General features: G+C 38.2%; 1 protein-coding gene across 1 annotated transcript in view; it reads left to right on the top strand.

Annotated features, from left to right (window-relative positions):
* Nucleotides 1–18,731, top strand: part of LOC124555343 (protein DENND6B) — a 221,829-nt gene that overhangs the window by 190,388 nt on the left and 12,710 nt on the right. The window contains exon 7 of the mRNA XM_047129224.1: nt 661–873. Coding sequence (XP_046985180.1) covers nt 661–873 — 213 coding nt within the window. The remainder of the gene's footprint in view (nt 1–660; nt 874–18,731) is intronic.

The raw sequence follows: 18,731 nt of genomic DNA on the forward strand, positions 1-18,731 counted from the left end.
ATTTAAATCTGCAATAAAACTGGGTGGTTCACATTTGAAAATAAAAAGTTGGCCCTCCCTCCCCCATAGGTCAGTGGGAGGGTTTGGGGATGGTAGTTTCAGCACAGATGCCTGCTTTGAAAATATTAACTTTTCACCTGAAACTTTTTTTCCATATGATGTATATTTTTCAAGATATCTAGTTATTCGAAGTTAAAACAAATGCCCTGAATTGTTGCACAGCAGCGAAGGCCTTCATAACCAGAGTTCATTCCCTGCAGTAGTAACTGAAGTATTGGTGATTTTATCACATCATGATGCAATCCAACATTCAGAATATTTTTTTTTTTGAAACACAGATTGTTATTTTGTTTACATCTGCCACTACTGATTTTCACTCTGAAATTCTCTTTTATGGTTATGAAATGTGATGAACTATACCTCGCAACATCAAGCTTCAAAATAGCTTTGTTGTCCTGACTTTAATGTTGTATTTGGAATACAGGACACATAATGTGTAATTGATAATAAAACAGGAAGACTTTATACCCCTTGGTCAGTGTTTTGTTCAGATGTAATACAGCTCTTTGTTGTTTCAAAGGAAAAATATATGCCAGATTTCCTGTAAATTATGATGTGCAATGCTTTTATTTTATGTTATTGTATGTTGCTATTTTGCAGGCTGCACCCACACCAAGACCTTTCAACCAGGAAGAGTTTCTGGCAACCCTTGGGACTTCAGGACCTCAACTTACCTCCATCATCAAAGGAGACTGGGTAGGCCTGTATCGCCGGTTCTTCCGCTCACCAAATTTCAATGGCTGGTATAATATGCGACATCGAGAAGTGAGTCAGAAACTACAAGCGCTGCAACTTCAAGCATTATCACGTGCTGTGAGTAAATATTATTAGATACTAGCTGTAGTATCTGGCATTTCCTGTAATGGTTAATATCTACTCTCTCTCTCTCTCTCTCTCTCTCTCTCTCTCTCTCTCTCTCTCTCTCTCTCTCTCTCTCCTCATAAGTTGCCCTTTCCCTATATGTAGAAGCCCTCATATGCTCATGGTGTCGACAAAGTTCCCATCACTCATGTATTTCCAATGCATATGTTTGTCTTTTAGCTGCAGGGTTTTTTCAGACCAATACACCTTCTTTTCCTTGGTGGCATTTTGATAGGTATGAATTGATACCTACCTTAACTAAACTTATATTCTTGTTGGACTAGCTTATATGAATAAATTTGCACTGCTAAAAATTAGCATGAATAAAGCAATCTGGCATAGCTGATACACATTAATCCAAGCTAACACCCACACTTCCTAATGGCCACACCAAGCAATAGTCAGATAATAAGTGGTGATGTAAATCACTTTAAAACTTTTGCTTCTGGAGAAAATTCACTTGTGCTTTGTTATCAGTATTTGATAAACAGGACTTTGATATTTCTGATAATCTTTGGTTGGTTGGTTGGTTTGGGAAAGACCAGACAGCGTGGTCATCGGTCTCATCGGATTAGGGAAGGATGGGGAAGGAAGTCGGCCGTGCCCTTACAGAGGAACCATCCCGGCATTTGCCTGGAGTGGTTTAGGGAAATCACGGAAAACCTAAATCAGAATGGCTGGACGCGGGATTGAACCATCGTCCTTCCGAATGCGAGTCCAGTGTCTAACCACTGCGCCACCTCGCTCGGTCGATAATCTTTGATAGTAACCAATTTTCTATTAGTATTTTTAATTTATTTCTTCAAGCAAATATTTGCGAAGTTTATAAATATGATTAATTGTACCACTTGTTGTTACATTCGGTGATAAGTATTCCATTGTGTTTTTGGAGAATTTGTCTTCGATTGTTTCAACTCAGTGTTCACTCTTTTGAGTAGCGCTGTCTCTGAGCAAGACTCAAACTATTCAAACAGTTTATGTCACAGTTGGGAAAAGCCAGGTTCTGTTAGATCTCTTGATCTTGCCATGACCTAGTGATTTTTGTCAGTACTAAATCCATGACATTTCTTAGTGTTTGTGTGGCACTGTTGATTTTAATAATAAAAATGACTGTAAAACACAGACAAAAATGTCTTATAGGGTGTATGTCATATGTAACAATGGAAACTAATCAATGAATAAGAGTTTGAAATTGTGTGTCTGTCAAATTCTTGAGCTTTCACTCATCCCGTGATCTAGTGATGTCTGATGGTACTATCTCCAAGACAGCTGTTGCCACTGTAATTTATTCTTGTGATGAGAAGTACAGTCAGTTTATCATGATATATTTCATTTGTTAGGCATTCAACTTTTCTTTTTTTTTTTCATTGATTCATCTGAATGCAGAAATTTGAAGTATATCAGCCAAGATCTTTGAAGTAAACCACTCAAGTACCTTCCGAGATGTTTGCTAACAACATTTCTCCATTGTGATTGTATATGTGTGTATTGCATGTATTAAAAAAAGATATCCTATATCCTCCCAAATATTCATTAAGGGATTGCGTAAAAATTTGAAGTAAATTGGCCAAGAACTTTAAGAGATTTTTAGTAACAACCTTTCCCTTTTGTACATTACATACATATATGTTTCAAGTCAGTTTATGAAACGTTATGTAGACTATGAGCTACCCCTTGTCTTGAAGGTAAAGTGTGCAAAATTTCATCAAGATCACAGTTGTATGAATTGCAGACACTTTTCTTACATGGATGTCTGCTGATAAGGTATTTGTTCTTAGCTCTCTGAAATAAACAAGAAAAACATCATTTTATTTCTGTCAGTGTCTTACAAATGAGCCTTCTGTGCCACTTCACTTTACTACCATTAACAAAATACATATTGAATGGTTGTTGTGGTGCAGTTTTTTGATATGCTGTTACAAATAGTCGTACTTGCATTGGCATCTGCAGGCTGACGTCAGCCGTATTACTTATGGAGATACGTATAGACTGTAGAGTTCAGCATAATATTTTATCAGAACATTCCAGCTCATTTGTATGTACATCTACATCTACATCTACATTGATACTCCGCAAGCCACCCAACGGTGTGTGGCGGAGGGCACTTTACGTGCCACTGTCATTACCTCCCTTTCCTGTTCCAGTCGCGTATGGTTCGCGGGAAGAACGACTGTCTGAAAGCCTCCGTGCGCGCTCTAATCTCTCTAAATTTACATTCGTGATCTCCTCGGGAGGTATAAGTAGGGGGAAGCAATATATTCGATACCTCATCCAGAAACGCACCCTCTCGAAACCTGGCGAGCAAGCTACACCGCGATGCAGAGCGCCTCTCTTGCAGAGTCTGCCACTTGAGTTTGTTAAACATCTCCGTAACGCTATCACGGTTACCAAATAACCCTGTGACGAAACGCGCCGCTCTTCTTTGGATCTTCTCTATCTCCTCCGTCAGACCGATCTGGTACGGATCCCACACTGATGAGCAATAGTCAAGTATAGGTCGAACGAGTGTTTTGTAAGCCACCTCCTTTGTTGATGGACTACATTTTCTAAGCACTCTCCCAATGAATCTCAACCTGGTACCCGCCTTACCAACAATTAATTTTATATGATCATTCCACTTCAAATCGTTCCGCACGCATACTCCCAGATATTTTACAGAAGTAACTGCTACCAGTGTTTGTTCCGCTATCATATAATCATACAATAAAGGATCCTTCTTTCTATGTATTCGCAATACATTACATTTGTCTATGTTAAGGGACAGTTGCCACTCCCTGCACCAAGTGCCAGATCTTCCTGCATTTTGCTACAATTTTCTAATGCTTCAACTTCTCTGTATACTACAGCATCATCCGCGAAAAGCCGCATGGAACTTCCGACACTATCTACTAAGTCATTTATATATATTGTGAAAAGCAATGGTCCCATAACACTCCCCTGTGGCACGCCAGAGGTTACTTTAACGTCTGTAGACGTCTTTCCATTGATAACAACATGCTGTGTTCTGTTTGCTAAAAACTCTTCAATCCAGCCACACAGCTGGTCTGATATTCCGTAGGCTCTTACTTTGTTTATCAGGCGACAGTGCGGAACTGTATCGAACGCCTTCCGGAAGTCAAGAAAAATAGCATCTACCTGGGAGCCTGTATCTAATATTTTCTGGGTCTCATGAAGTGGTGGTGTGATACATCTTCTAGTTCCATAACTGTGCTAGCTATTTAAATCTATTCTTGTTTTCACCACACACATATTTTTAATGATTGATCGATTTGTTGATTCATTCATTCATTCACTCTTTCATTCATGCATTGAGTTCCATAACTCTCATCTTGAAGGAAAGAGAGCCTTCAGAAATTTGTTATACACTAACAGGTAGAAGCAGACCCTGCTGCCCACTTCTGTAACATATACTAACAACAAATTATGACCTATGTTAATCTCCTCACACTGATAATTTTGGCCACCACCCCTAGATTGTTTTATATCTGTAGATTAGGAGAAAAACACTATTTGGAAAGATCCATTGCTTTTCTAATACTATTCAGTTTCTGTTTTTATCTAATTTTTCAGACAAATAATTTACTTTCTATGGACCAATATCAGCTGTCTATATACTGGCAAAGTCAATTGGAAGTGCCCACCACCCAACTGTTTGATTACAAGGGCAAGAAAAGAGCAAAGATGAAAATATCATGCTGATTATTCCCATCACAGTGTAGATTCTTGATGTGATTATTTGGGGCCTATGTTCACTGCAGCTTGCTCCACCTGAAAATTAGATCCTGGAGTCTCCATTTAGCCTGGCAATCTGTGCCGTAATCAATCTTCTCCTAAAGTATGCAGCCAAAACACACATATCTGTTTTACAATACTTTTATTGCATCACAACATAACGTCACACATGACTGAAAATCTGATGCAGTAATGTCTCAGAATCTGTTATCAAATTGACTCTCACAAAATCATAATCTAAAACTGCCCCACTATGACTGTTGGCACCGAGGTTTATATACATTCTCACAATTGGAACATAGCTGTTTACATTGTTTAACATAGTTAGTTTGGGGATTTCAATCAAAAGTTGAACAGTTCTTCAGTATAAATTACAAAATTTAAATGTATAAATCGTTACTAGTATTTCAGAATAATAAACAGGTTGAAATAATATTTTTTACTTTGCCAAAACACAGAAATTCTAGTTTTACTATAATACATAAGTTTTAAAAAAAACTGAATATATTTTTAATAGCTGAAAGGATTATATTGCTAACATGTTTCTTAAGTCTTTCAATTAATCTGAATGGAAATAACAAACAGGTTTTACAGTATAATTTTTTGAAATATGATTCTTAGTATATGTATAAGTTTGTTGACTGTACTTTTAGATTAAAACTATATTTCATAACATTTCAATTCAAAATCAGCATCATTAAGTTCAAAGAATGCAAACAAACTTGAATTGACATCACAGCACCATTACCATATGTGCACAAGAGGTGTGAAAATAAACTTTGACATTCTCATTTCAAATGATGGTATGAGTAAATAAGGAAAATTCAAGAAAATCTGATAACACTGGCTTGGACATTTTGTTCATCTGACATTAAATGGTGTAAATTTCCAATAAAATTAAACAACTAGTAGCTACAAATTATCCTCGGTGAAAATACCCTGTCTTATGTTGGATCTATCTAGCAGAATGTATGTCCGATCTCATAACTTTTATAGAAAACCATTCTTCATATTCACAGCACTGTGACAAACAGCATTTGATTATCAGTGAGTCTTATGAGCACTATGAACACAGTGGGCACTCTGAGGCCCATTGTGCCAGATGTCTATCAGGGGCTCTTCCCCTGTTGCACCTCTCGGCTGCTACTATGTGACATGGGAGTCACAAGTTTATGAGCTAATCTGAAGGCTGAGGTGGCTCTATCTGTGGAATGTTATGCTAAATGTTTCCCCACTTTGAATTTAGTGTTATTCCTGGCAGACTGTGCTGCTGTTAAAAGGTTATTCTCAGGGAGGTGGAATGTTGGTATATAATGAGAGATCAGTTGCCTATCTCCATTTTTATAAATGGGTGTTATTACTACATGAAATACTCAATGACTTGTCTTACTGGTTACAAAGGTAATTCAAGAGGATGGTACCAAGTCAACACAGATTCTTAGTACTTTGGTTGATATCAAAATAGCCAGAAGTGCTACTGATTTTTAGTGATCTAGTGATTTTTTTGATTCCTCTGAAGATGCTTTGATACAACTGATGTCTGGTGGTGGGGTATGCAATGTCTGTCTAAGTGAATGAAGTGGCTGTGACTTTGATAGACTATTTTTTCTTCCTGTGTTTTTAGCTACTGTTAGGAAGAATTTGTGGAATTTAGTGGCCAAATTCTAGTACTGTCATCTGTGAGCTGAATATAATTTGCTTCCAGAGTTTTTTGTTCTGTTGCTAATAATGCTTGACATCAGTGCTACCCAATGAATTTCTTAATACCTACTGGCTAGGTCTTACGCCATTGTTTGACGGCACTTCTGAAACTCGCAAATATGTACTGATGTGCCAGAGCAGCATTTTTTCTGGAAAATAAGGGAGAGAGTGTCATGGATACAACAAGCACTTTTGGATGAAAACAAAGGTATTTTTCGTTATGGAGAAATCTTATCATGAAATTTTAATCACCAACTTTCTTCTATGATGCCAGAATATTTTGTTGATTGCCATCAACATTGAGATCATCATAATAAAATAAGACACATTAGAGTTCTCACAGAAAGATATAGGTGTTCATTTTTTTTCCACATGTCATTCAAGAGTGGAATAGTTAAGAAATACTCTGAAAGTCATTGTACAAACCTTCTGCCAAACACTTAAGTGTGAATTGCAGGGTAGTCATGTATACAGTTGACAAAACAAAACTGTTCATGTATAAAACAGCTAAGTATTCTTAAGGGCATTCTCAGGATGTACAGCCACGTCACAATTTACAGCAACACTTTCCCTCATTAATGCCCATGTTGCATTGTGACGGCAACATTTTATCATACCAATGAGACCTACTATAGGCCACTATGGAAATTAATACCAATGAAAAATAATACACAGAAGCATAAGACATTGACAGTGATAACAAAATACATAGTGATTTGATTAGCAGCACTAGATGCAGTGTGAAGGAAGTGTAAGCATTGCTGTGCAAGTAGTTCACAGTCAAAGTGCCTGCTCATCACTCAAACAAGAGTTTGGTTCTGCTAGGTGGTCATTATATTTTTTTTTATGTTCCAACTGTGGAAGGTGCCAGTAGACTTTCTGTGGTAGCTTCTGTCATCCTGATGAGTACGGCACTGGTGTATATCATTTGTACTCTTTAAATGAGTTATGATTGTATGAGGTAACAAAATCTGCAACACAAAACTGACTAAATTTCAAACAAAAATCACTAAAGTTATTTTATGGGCATTTGTTTTGTAGGAGTGAGAGAATATTTTTAGGCTGTGAATTTTAAACTAATCATCCTTCCAACAAAATTCTATCTTTTACAAAGCTCATATTTGAAATGTAGGAGAGCGTAACTAATCAAATGTTTGTTCATTTCCTTCACACAAAGGAAACTGAAAATGACTGGACACAAGTTCGGGAGGATGATGGTTCAAATTCACATTCAGCCATCTAGATTTAGGTTTTCTGTGATTTCCCTAAGTCATTGCTGGCAAAAGCCAGGATGGTTCCTTTGAAAGGGCACAACCAATTTGCTTCCCCATCCATCCAATGACCTTGATGTCAATGGGATGCTAAACCTTAACCTTAATTCTTGAAAATGGAAATGATGTACTTTTTATCAAATTAAACACTCAAATGTTAGCACCAAGCTCAATAGTAATCCTTTTCCCCTTTTATTCGGGAATATTAAAATTTACTGTCACACTCAATTTCAAAACCAATCAGGTCCGAACTAAGTTGCCAAAAAAAGTTTTATTTGTACACATAAAAATATTCATAGGGGTTGCAGAGAGAATGGGAAAGTAAGTGCAACAGAAATAGCCATTAAGATGAAATTCAGTAAGAGAGAATAAATGCGTAGTGATGAGCACACAGATTTTGTTCAAGTCAGTTTACAAGTATGCTGAGAAATGTAAGTCCATCTATTTACTGTAATAGGTCTGAGTAAGATGTTTAAATTCTGTCAGACATGTACAATGATCCAAAAGAGTGAAGCAGGTATAAAATTGCACGACCATACAGTTGACAGGACGAGTGTACAATATGGTTTTCCAGCAGAAATGTATGGTTTCTTTCTCCATAAATCTCATGTAAAATAGAACTCAATGATCTCAGTGGTCTGAGGGTATGAAACTGCAGACATCAGATAACTGAATGCACTACTCTTTGCCTTACTGCAAAAAGAATTAAATTTGAGAAAATCACTGTTTATGTTCTGATTTGACATTATTTTTAATTTTCATAAAATATATTCATTATTGGTAATTATTTTGAATATAGAGCATAAGTGCCTATTATGGGAGAGTTTGCTAATGTGAAAAAGCTAGATGCTGACTAAAGTGAGTGCTCAGCTTTATTGGGCAGAGTCAGAAACTATTGCCTGAGTTGTAGGGCAGTGACAATAAAACTGTTAGAAAGCTGGATAGTGTCGAGAGACCCTGATTGTATAAATGCTGAATATTAAGTTTTTTGAGTGTGTGCACTTATAGTGCTTTAATATCTGAAGCTGAGTAGTTGTCGCAACCATATTCATATCATTATATTCTTCAAAACTACTCTTTCTCCAACTATAATGAATTGTCCTTCAAGTCCAGCAGCATAATTGTGAGGCTAAGTTTTTAGTGAAAAATTATGTATTTCTAATGTATGATACCAGGGTAGTATAATACATGACAATAGGCTCTTGGTGCAGGGAGTGGCAACTGACCCTTAACATAGACAAATGTAATGTATTGCGAATACATAGAAAGAAGGATTCTTTATTGTATGATTATGTGATAGTGGAACAAACACTGGTAGCAGTTACTTCTGTAAAATATCTGGGAGTATGCGTGCGGAACGATTTGAAGTGGAATGATCATATAAAATTAATTGTTGGTAAGGCGGGTACCAGGTTGAGATTCATTGGAAGAGTCCTTAGAAAATGTAGTCCATCAACAAAGGAGGTGGCTTACAAAACACTCGTTCGACCTACACTTGAGTATTGCTCATCAGTGTGGGATCCGTACCAGATCGGGTTGACGGAGGAGATAGAGAAGATCCAAAGAAGAGCGGCGCGTTTTGTCACAGGGTTATTTGGTAACCGTGATAGCGTTACGGAGATGTTTAACAAACTCAAGTGGCAGACTCTGCAAGAGAGGCGCTCTGCATTGCGGTGTAGCTTGCTCGCCAGGTTTCGAGAGGGTGCGTTTCTGGATGAGGTATCGAATATATTGCTTCCCCCTACTTATACCTCCCGAGGAGATCACGAATGTAAAATTAGAGAGATTAGAGCATGCACGGAGGCTTTCAGACAGTCGTTCTTCCCGCGAACCATACGCGACTGGAACAGGAAAGGGAGGTAATGACAGTGGCACGTAAAGTGCCCTCCGCCACACACCGTTGGGTGGCTTGCGGAGTATAAATGTAGATGTGTAGATCTAGAATATTGCATATTAGGACATGGTGTCTCATGTTAGGGTAACTTTATCTTGCCACCCTAGTAGCTTTGGTCAGACTCATATTTTCACTAAGTGGTCTAACAATTTTGTGAACTTTGTGAAGCTATCTGATGATGATATGGTTGTGCTAATACTTGATGGGCATCATATCGACTTTAAGATGATAAATGAAATATCATGTTCTGATCGCTTGGTGCAAATCTTTTGAGGTGACATCACTTTGGCGGCTTGTGCATCAATGAGGATGAAATGATGATGATGACGACACAAACACCCAGTCCCTGAGCGGAGAAAATCTCTAACCCAGCTGGGAATCGAACCTGGGTCCCCAGCATGACAAGCTGGCGTGCCGTCCACTCCTCTACGGTGGCAGACTTTAACTTGGTAGACAAAGCAAGATAAAACCACATGCACACTATATGTTTATCACCCAATCCATTCATAAAATACAGTCTCTTGTATGGAATATATGAGACTGTTTAAAATGCACTATCCCTAAGAAATAGAAACCTGATGGGCAAATAACCCAGGTTAAGTAGCAGCCTCATTTTTTATTAGGAGATTATTTGATGTGGACTACTTGAGAGCAGTAACAATGGAAAATGTTATAAATGGCCTTTGGAAAATGGTACTCTTTCAATGTAACAGGCATATACTTAGAGGCAATAACTTTGCAATACACCAGGAATTTGACATAGAAGATGCAAACAACAGAGTAAATGTGAGTCCAATTGGTATCTCGCCAGCTCCCAAAATCTGCAAGCCACACCAAGAGCCACCAGCTCTAGTAAAATCAGCATATTATGAATCTAACTAACATTATCTCCGTATGAGGTAAATTTAAAACAATTCAAGGAGATGAGAGGTGTAGCAGAATCAAAGGAGATGCAAAAATTTTATTTATGACAAATAAAAAGAGAAAAAATGTAGGAAATAATCTTCCAGTCATCCATATTCGGATACATATTCAATTGAGGACAATGCGTCAGTTGTGCAATCTGAAGGAGAAGACACTGAGTGCATATTTTGCAGTGGTCATTTCTCTGAAGAGAGAACTGGGCACAGTGCATGGAATGCTATCCTTGGGCTCCCAAAGAATGTTAACTTTAAAAATAGCATTTGTGTGTCCTAACTGCACTTCTTTTGCACAATTAATGCAGGAAATGTTGGAGAGGCAGTCAAAAGAGATTATTATTATTATTATTATTATTATTATTATTGTCGGCCTTGCCGCAGTGGATACACTGGTTCCCGTGAGATCACCGAAGTTAAGCGCTGTCAGGTGTGGTCGGCACTTGGATGGTGGATGACCATCCAGGCCACCATGCGCTGTTGCCATTTTTCGGGGTGCACTCAGCCTCGTGATGCCAATTGAGGAGCTACTCGACCGATTAGTAGCGACTTCGGTCAAGAATACCATCATAATGACCGGGAGAGCAGTGTGCTGACCCCACGCCCCTCCTATCCACATCCTCCATGAGGATGACACGGCGGTTGGATGGTCCCGGTAGGCCACTCGTGGCCTGAAGACGAAGTGGAGAGATTATACTTATTGTTATTTCTTTCTTGTCTCAGACGTTATGTCTGGTTAAAAATGGAAGGTGACGCAGACCTTGATCAAGTGTGACTTCCTTTTAACTGTACGGTATATGTTACATTGCATTTAGGAACTTTCGGGTAATTGAACAAGTGTCAATAATTACAGATTTCTGTAGTTGTATATATAAGTTTGGATGTAGCTGTATTGCATTGATGTACTGGTGGATATTGTGTGGTATGACTCCTGTAGTTGATAGTATAATTAGTATAATGTCAAACTTTATCCTGATGCCACATGTCCTTGACTTCCTCAGCCAGTTTGATGTATTTTTCAATTTTTTCTCCTGTTTTCTTTTTTATATTTGTTGTATTGGGTATGGATATTTTGATTAGTTGTGTTAATTTCTTCTTTTTATTGTTGAGTATGATGTCAGGTTTGTTGTGTGGTGTTGTTTTATCTGTTATAATGGTTCTATTCCAGTATAATTTGTATTCATCGTTCTCCAGTACATTTTGTGGTGCATACTTGTATGTGGGAACATGTTGTTTTATAAGTTTATGTTGTAAGGCAAGCTGTTGATGTATTATTTTTGCTACATTGTCATGTCTTCTGGGCTATTCTGTATTTGCTAGTATTGTACATCCGCTTGTGATGTGATCTACTGTTTCTATTGGTTGTTTGCAAAGTCTGCATTTATCTGTTGTGGTATTGGGATCTTTAATAATATGCTTGCTGTAATATCTGGTGTTTATTGTTTGATCCTGTATTGCAATCATGAATCCTTCCGTCTCACTGTATATATTGCCTTTTCTTAGCCATGTGTTGGATGCGTCTTGATTGATGTGTGGCTGTGTTAGATGATACGGGTGCTCGCCATGTAGTGTTTTCTTTTTCCAATTTACTTTCTTCGTATCTGTTGATGTTATGTGATCTAAAGGGTTTTAGAAGTGGTTATGAAATTGCAGTGGTGTAGCCGATGTATTTATATGAGTGATTGCTTTGTGTATTTTGCTAGTTTCTGCTCGTTCTATAAAGAATTTTCTTAAATTGTCTACCTGTCCATAATGTAGGTTTTTTATGTCGATAAATCCCCTTCCTCCTTCCTTTCTGCTTAATGTGAATCTCTCAGTTGCTGAATGTATGTTATTATTATTATTATTATTATTATTGTAGGGTTTACTTGTACTTATATTGGTCGATATTTATTATTTTCTCTGACTGTCTCGTATTAGGACACCATTTATATTTCTATTCAAATTGATGGATTTGAGATTTTTCAAATTTACATGTATTAAGTGTTAAGTAACATGAATTCAATAAATAAGATGTATTCCCAATTAACTAACCTACAATTGTGTCAAATCAATACTATGTAAAAACAAATATGATATTTAAGGGAAGCAAACGTAAATTAATTCTGTGAAAATACAGATCCTAAAATGGTGCCATACAGCTGTCATACACCTATACTGCTCTACTCTTATTTATCTGTTCAAAGCAGAAACTTCTCAGAATTTCAAACAGATAAAAGCAAGAGTTTATAGTGCATTTGTAAAACAATATGCAATAATTGTACACACTTACAAAAAACTCAATAAGTTTTGTAATAAAAATCGTTAAAATAATAAGAGAAGAAATACGCTGTTAAAAGTGTGTTACATGTTGTGTTGCCACTACTGCCAGCGGCTGCTATGTTCCCACTGGTGTGAGCTGTACAAAACCAAAGGTACTCAAGCTTATCAAGACATGTGAACAGTTGTGTTTTGTTAAGTGTACATATAGATACAATTTTCTGTATATGCCCACCATTAGCTTTGGCCTCACCCATTATCTTATTTTGGTCTACAGTTGTCTGCATGTCATGCCAATTACAGCTACCTTCCCTCATCTTGCCGCCTACTGAGTGGCCTTTGACACTTTATTGTGTTACCAACTACACTTACACAGCTTTTTTAAGGCATCAATATATCATAACATATTGTGTTGTACTACTTCTCTCCATTAGCCACAATAACAGTGATCTCCCCCCAGTGGCTCTTCTACCAGCTATTTTTTTTGTCTAATGTATCTGTATCTAAGTGGTTGTTTTTTGCTTGCTTTTCATTTTTGATGAGGTGCAATAATAGTCGTCAAATACTTCTTGTCACAGGTGTATGGGTTTTACTCACATTCCCTCTTTTCCAGCCTATTATCACATGTCATGTGGTGACATGGTTAAGACACCAGACCTGCATTGAGGAGGAGCTACATTCAAATTCCCAACTGGAAATGAAGATTTTGGTTTTATGTGGGTTTTGCAAATTACTGGATGTTTTCTGTTAATTGCATGGTGGTTCCTTCAAAGAGGAAATGGTAGATTTCCTCTCCCCTCCCTTGTCCTACTGAAGGCCGCACTCTGTCTGGAATGACCTCATCTTCATCAAGATACTAATCCCTAATCTTCCCATGTTTCCTTTCAGACTGTTTCATAATCATTTCCACCCTTATAGTGACCCCAGACACCACAGTCACATCAGCTCTCAATGCTCTACTTTGTATAATCCACCAAAACCTTGCTTGTGGCTTAAATAAATTTATAAGTATTGTAAGTAATGGCTCTGCAGAAATATTTAAAAAGCAGTATATGCTCCTCAATTGCTTCACTCTTTGTATGCCAAGATGTAAGTAATGTAATGAATTACGAGCAGTAATTATTTTACATATATATCTTTTTTGTGTGGTAAGTACACCGTAATTTAAAAATTCTGTACTCCAACAGTATCTCAACATTATATTTCTAGTGCTGCCATGAAATGCTAGTTGTGTCAAAGTGACAGGAATGAAGTTGCTGTTTTCTGATTATTAATTTTGAAATCCTGGAAATGTGTCAGTAAGCTTTCTTGGATGTGGGAAGAGTATCCTTCAAAATTTTCTTCAATTTTTATAGTAATATGATTAGTATATCATTGAGTAAATAAGTGCAAAATTTATATAATTTTAAAATTAAATGAACCTCTTAACACAAATCAATGGAGATCCAGGGGGAATTGGAAATATCTGTATGAGAATAGGTCACAATTCACCAATAGAAGTGGTATTAAGAAACAAACAGGCATATGGAAAAGAATGGTTACTATGTAAAATTTTATTTTTGTGGGAGTCCACACCCTTAACATATTTTGGGAATGAAAACATTATGTAAGTAGCTGTATTCTGTTTATTTTCTATGCAATTGGCAATTTTAACTGTGGGTCATTTTCAAGCACCAAGGGATGACTGTAGACCAGGGGCGGGCAGGAATCCTGCACGTGTGCGTTGCACTTGCACGCGTGCAGTTAACAGGTGTTCTGCGTGCACACAGGGGCAAGCTGGCCACCCGCTTATCTCCCCTCCCCACCATACCTTCTGTCCACTCCTTCCTGTGCAATGCATTTTGTTTCCTAGCTTGCTTTATTGAATGAAGGAATAAGGTTAGTAGGAGTGCTTGAAAGATATCGTGGTTTGAAAGAGTACCTATTACCTACGATACATTTTCTTTAATTATCACAGGTGGAGTGGAACAAAATTTCTACATACAGACAAACGCAAACAGTTACTTAAATTTTCATCTCTGATGTTTGCTCTTAACTGACACTTACTAATTCAGCAAATGGTTTTCCAGCTCTCGCTATATTAAGCGCAATCTTATAACTGTACATACCGCTGGGCTATCATTGTTGTCGTCCTGAAAAACTGAAAACAGTGCTCCATAAAATGTTAAATCAGTTAGATGAGAGACATGGGGAAAGAAAGTCGCAGATCTCTCGTGGCAACAGCAACTACGACAGATTCATCTGGTATCGTCAGATCGCTCTTCTTAAGCTCAGTCAATTTCCCCATCCGCTCAGAATCCGACAATAAATTGTACTCGTCCTGAAAATTGTTATAATGGCCTTCAATACCAAACTTCCGCTGAGCAGCGAGAATACTGCCATATATTAAACATTTCGAATTTTCACATTTTTGCACAAAGAAAAAATGATTCTCCCATTACTTTTCAAAAGATAGCAAATCTCCACTTCTCCGTTTTCTTGTTTCACTCTGCATTTTCCAGTTCTTGAAATACAATGTTCACTACGTAGTGGTCGCTATGCATCAACGTCTGCAGCTTAGCCTGGCACTACACTGCCGCAACCTGCCGGCTGTCGCCACTCCCCCAGTCGACGATTGCACGCGAGCAGCACACGTGCTGCGCTGTGCGCTCATGAACTGCGTGCAACGTTTGCCCGCCCCTGCTGTAGACTGTAGGCATTTCTTGTTGATTCAGATATATTCATTACCATTTTTGTAAATGTCCACTGATAGTATGTAATTTTACTCCATTTCATATCTAGTAAACTTTTTAAAATTTTATCTTTGGGGTGTCCACAGCCTCATTGTGTTTTGAGAATGGAAACATGGTCCAAGTAGACTGTTTTCTGTTTATTATCTGTGCTCGAAAATGATCCAAGGTTGAAATTCCTCAGTTGCATGGATAATAAGCAGAATACAGTCTACTTGGACCATGTTTTCATTCTCAAAAGAATGGTTATGAGCTGAACTTTTTAGATGAAGTCAGCGATCTAACAGACAGAAACTTGTCCACACAGCTACTCACTTTTTTCAATTATATGAACCAACGGAGGCACACTGCAGTCTGAACTGGAGAGTGTCGTGAGAAGATGCTAGAGGCGTGGGATGGAGAGGTGGAAAAACTGCAGGAGAAGATGACAGGATAAATCATGTGAGTGTGAAAAATGTAGGTGCACAGTGGACAGATGGCTAAATCTACACAGTGAATCAGTGTTATTATAGCGGATCACAAGGAGAAACGATAACAATATAATGCAACAAGGATCTGCATGAAGTAAGGAGTGAAAATTTAGTGTGTGAAGGAAGAGTAGAAAAGCACCAGGGGTTGGTGTGAGGACCTCGACTGCCGAATTAGGTTATCTTACTGTTGCTCAATGGCATTGCCAAACTGTGTCCGAGGACCAACTAGCCCAACTGGCTGAGACCTGCTGCTCAGCAAGAAGCAGGTGACTTCAGCAAGTGCTTCATGAACTATGCCATATAGATCCTTCTCACTACCCCCACCCCTTATTGGGGGCAGAGCCCAGGGAAGGAAAGGAACTAATGAAGTTGAGAGCAATAGGGTTGGGGGCATGAATTATATCTTGGAGGGAAAGTTCCCACATCTACTTGTGTCATTCTTGAAATTATGTATTGATTTGAAGAATGGAGAAAGGGATATGGTAGGATCCAAGTGACACTGGTTGTGAAGCAGGCATTAAAAAATTTGCTTAACAGCATGTCGTACAAGTGTATAGTCTAGGTTCCTCTTGGCTGCAAATATAATTTGGCAGTGGCCAGCTGGGTGGATAACTGGTTCATGATAATACCCAGGTAGATTGCTATGCAGTGACTGTTCCAAAGTTGGTAGGTTAGATGATGATTCTGCTTTTATATGTAAGCCCATATTTCATACAGGGTGAAGCAAAATTCACGCACTCGGGCTTCGCAGTGTGCTTCTCACATGCCAGTGATAAAAAAAATGTCTCTCTCAAAATTTGGTCCAGCAAGCACACCCTGCAGAAAAAGGGCATTAAAGAGTGGTAATCTGGCAACACTGTAACCACATGTATGGTAATTACCTCTGTATGCAGGTATTAATTCTGTTGCACAGTTGGTGCAGTGGGAAGAGTTTTGGGTTAGCATGCAGGAGGTCGATCCTGGATTGAGGCATGTGTTTTTAATTTGGTAAATGTAGTCCAGATGGTACGGTATCTGATATCTTAATTGTCAACAGGGATTGCAGCAGGTCCTCTAGAAAACATTTGCACTTACAAACTACAATCGTAGGAATGGAAGATTGGTCAGCTTTGAAAGAAGCCCTTTCTATGTCGCGGGTGTGAATTTATTCGAACCACTTCATCTACTAGATGCGAAACCTGGTTTCTGTCTACCCCCTCCAATGGTCCCATAGATTAGTACTGACTATTATCCTTGCCTCGTTCAGGTCCAGTACATTTCGTTAGGGCCTTACGTTAGCAGCAGGACTAGCAACGTGCTTTGCGAATTATGTCCAAACTTGGTTACTATTTGTATGTGTTATCACCAGGGTCCCACTAATTATGCCTTCCAACATTAAGTCTGGTAACCGCATACTGTTTAGTATGTATCTCAATGCATTATTATTATTATTATTATTATTATTATACTATCAATGGAATTGTGGAAACATCACATTAATTCTAAACCTAACATTTCACAATTAGTGGTGTCAGGATGAATCATGCAGAACAATATCTGTCAGAAGGATAATGCACATTATGTGGAACACTGTGCAGGACTGACAGCATGTTTATATTGTGTGTGCTGCCCACAAGACAGGGACTAGTTGTGAGTGGAGTAACGTGCCCATGACATACTCCAATGTACATGCATACACCTATCGAATTTTCTCATTGTAAACCTCAAATCCAGTGGGACAGACATATGGCATAAACAAACGATGAATATATGTATATGCTTCTGGTCCTGGGTGCATCTGATAACCAGGCTGGTGTTGCTTTTCATGAATATGCTGCTAGATATCCTCGTCGACGCCATCCAGATAAAAATGTGTTTCATCGTCTGGAGCTGCGCCTTCATGAGTCAGGTTCTCTCCTTCCATCATCATGTGACAGAGGTCGTCCACGGACTTTCCATACTCCAGCTACTGAGGAAGCTATTTTGGAGGTCATACATCAAGAACCTCAGCGAAGTATACGCAGCGTAGCGAGGCAGCTGCGTATCTTGCAATGCACGTTAATTAACGTGCTGCACGAGCATGGACTGCACCTCTATCATTATGATTTCATGCAACACCTGCATCCTGCATCAGACAGACATTTTTTTATCGCTGGCATGTGGGGTGCCGCGCTGCAAAGCCCGAGTGTATGAATTTCGCTTCACCCTGTATGTTTTTTGAAATTCACATGCCCAACCACCGAGGTTGCCCCATTGGGGCTGCTTACTATGAATGACTTCCTCTACCAGCTTTTCATAGTTCTTGTTTCTTTACCAACACATCTATGTCACTGTTTATACCACTTTCCTCATACACCATCATTTCCATTGCCTGACATGTTGCCTACATTGAATACCACCTGCCCCAATGTTCAGCTGACCCTAAATGTATCACCTCCATTCTTTTAACAATGAGTACCTATATCCTTACCTACAACTGGTATTCCTTTGAAGACAAAACTGACTAAAAGAAATACACTAAAAGAAATACAGCTAGCACATTAAATCTTATATACTCCCCAGTTAAAGTATTTTTTGTTGTCTGTATGTATGTTGTGGGATGGTAAATATCTTAGCTTATTATTAGTGGAGAAAGCAGTTGTGATTTTTATACAACAGGTTAGCAATTTTTTGTGAGATGAGTCCCAGATAGGGGATGCTAGCATACATTTTCACTTCCTTTTCTTTATTACAGTTTGTTTCTTTATTGTTGTTGTACTTAAAAAAAAAAAAACACAAAATCTTGAAGATTGGTAATGTTCTACAGAAACTTGAATTTTAGTACAGACTTCCAACTTATATACCAGTCACATTCATTT

This window comes from Schistocerca americana, chromosome X, assembly GCF_021461395.2.
Source record: "Schistocerca americana isolate TAMUIC-IGC-003095 chromosome X, iqSchAmer2.1, whole genome shotgun sequence".
NCBI classification, from domain to species: domain Eukaryota; kingdom Metazoa; phylum Arthropoda; class Insecta; order Orthoptera; family Acrididae; genus Schistocerca; species Schistocerca americana.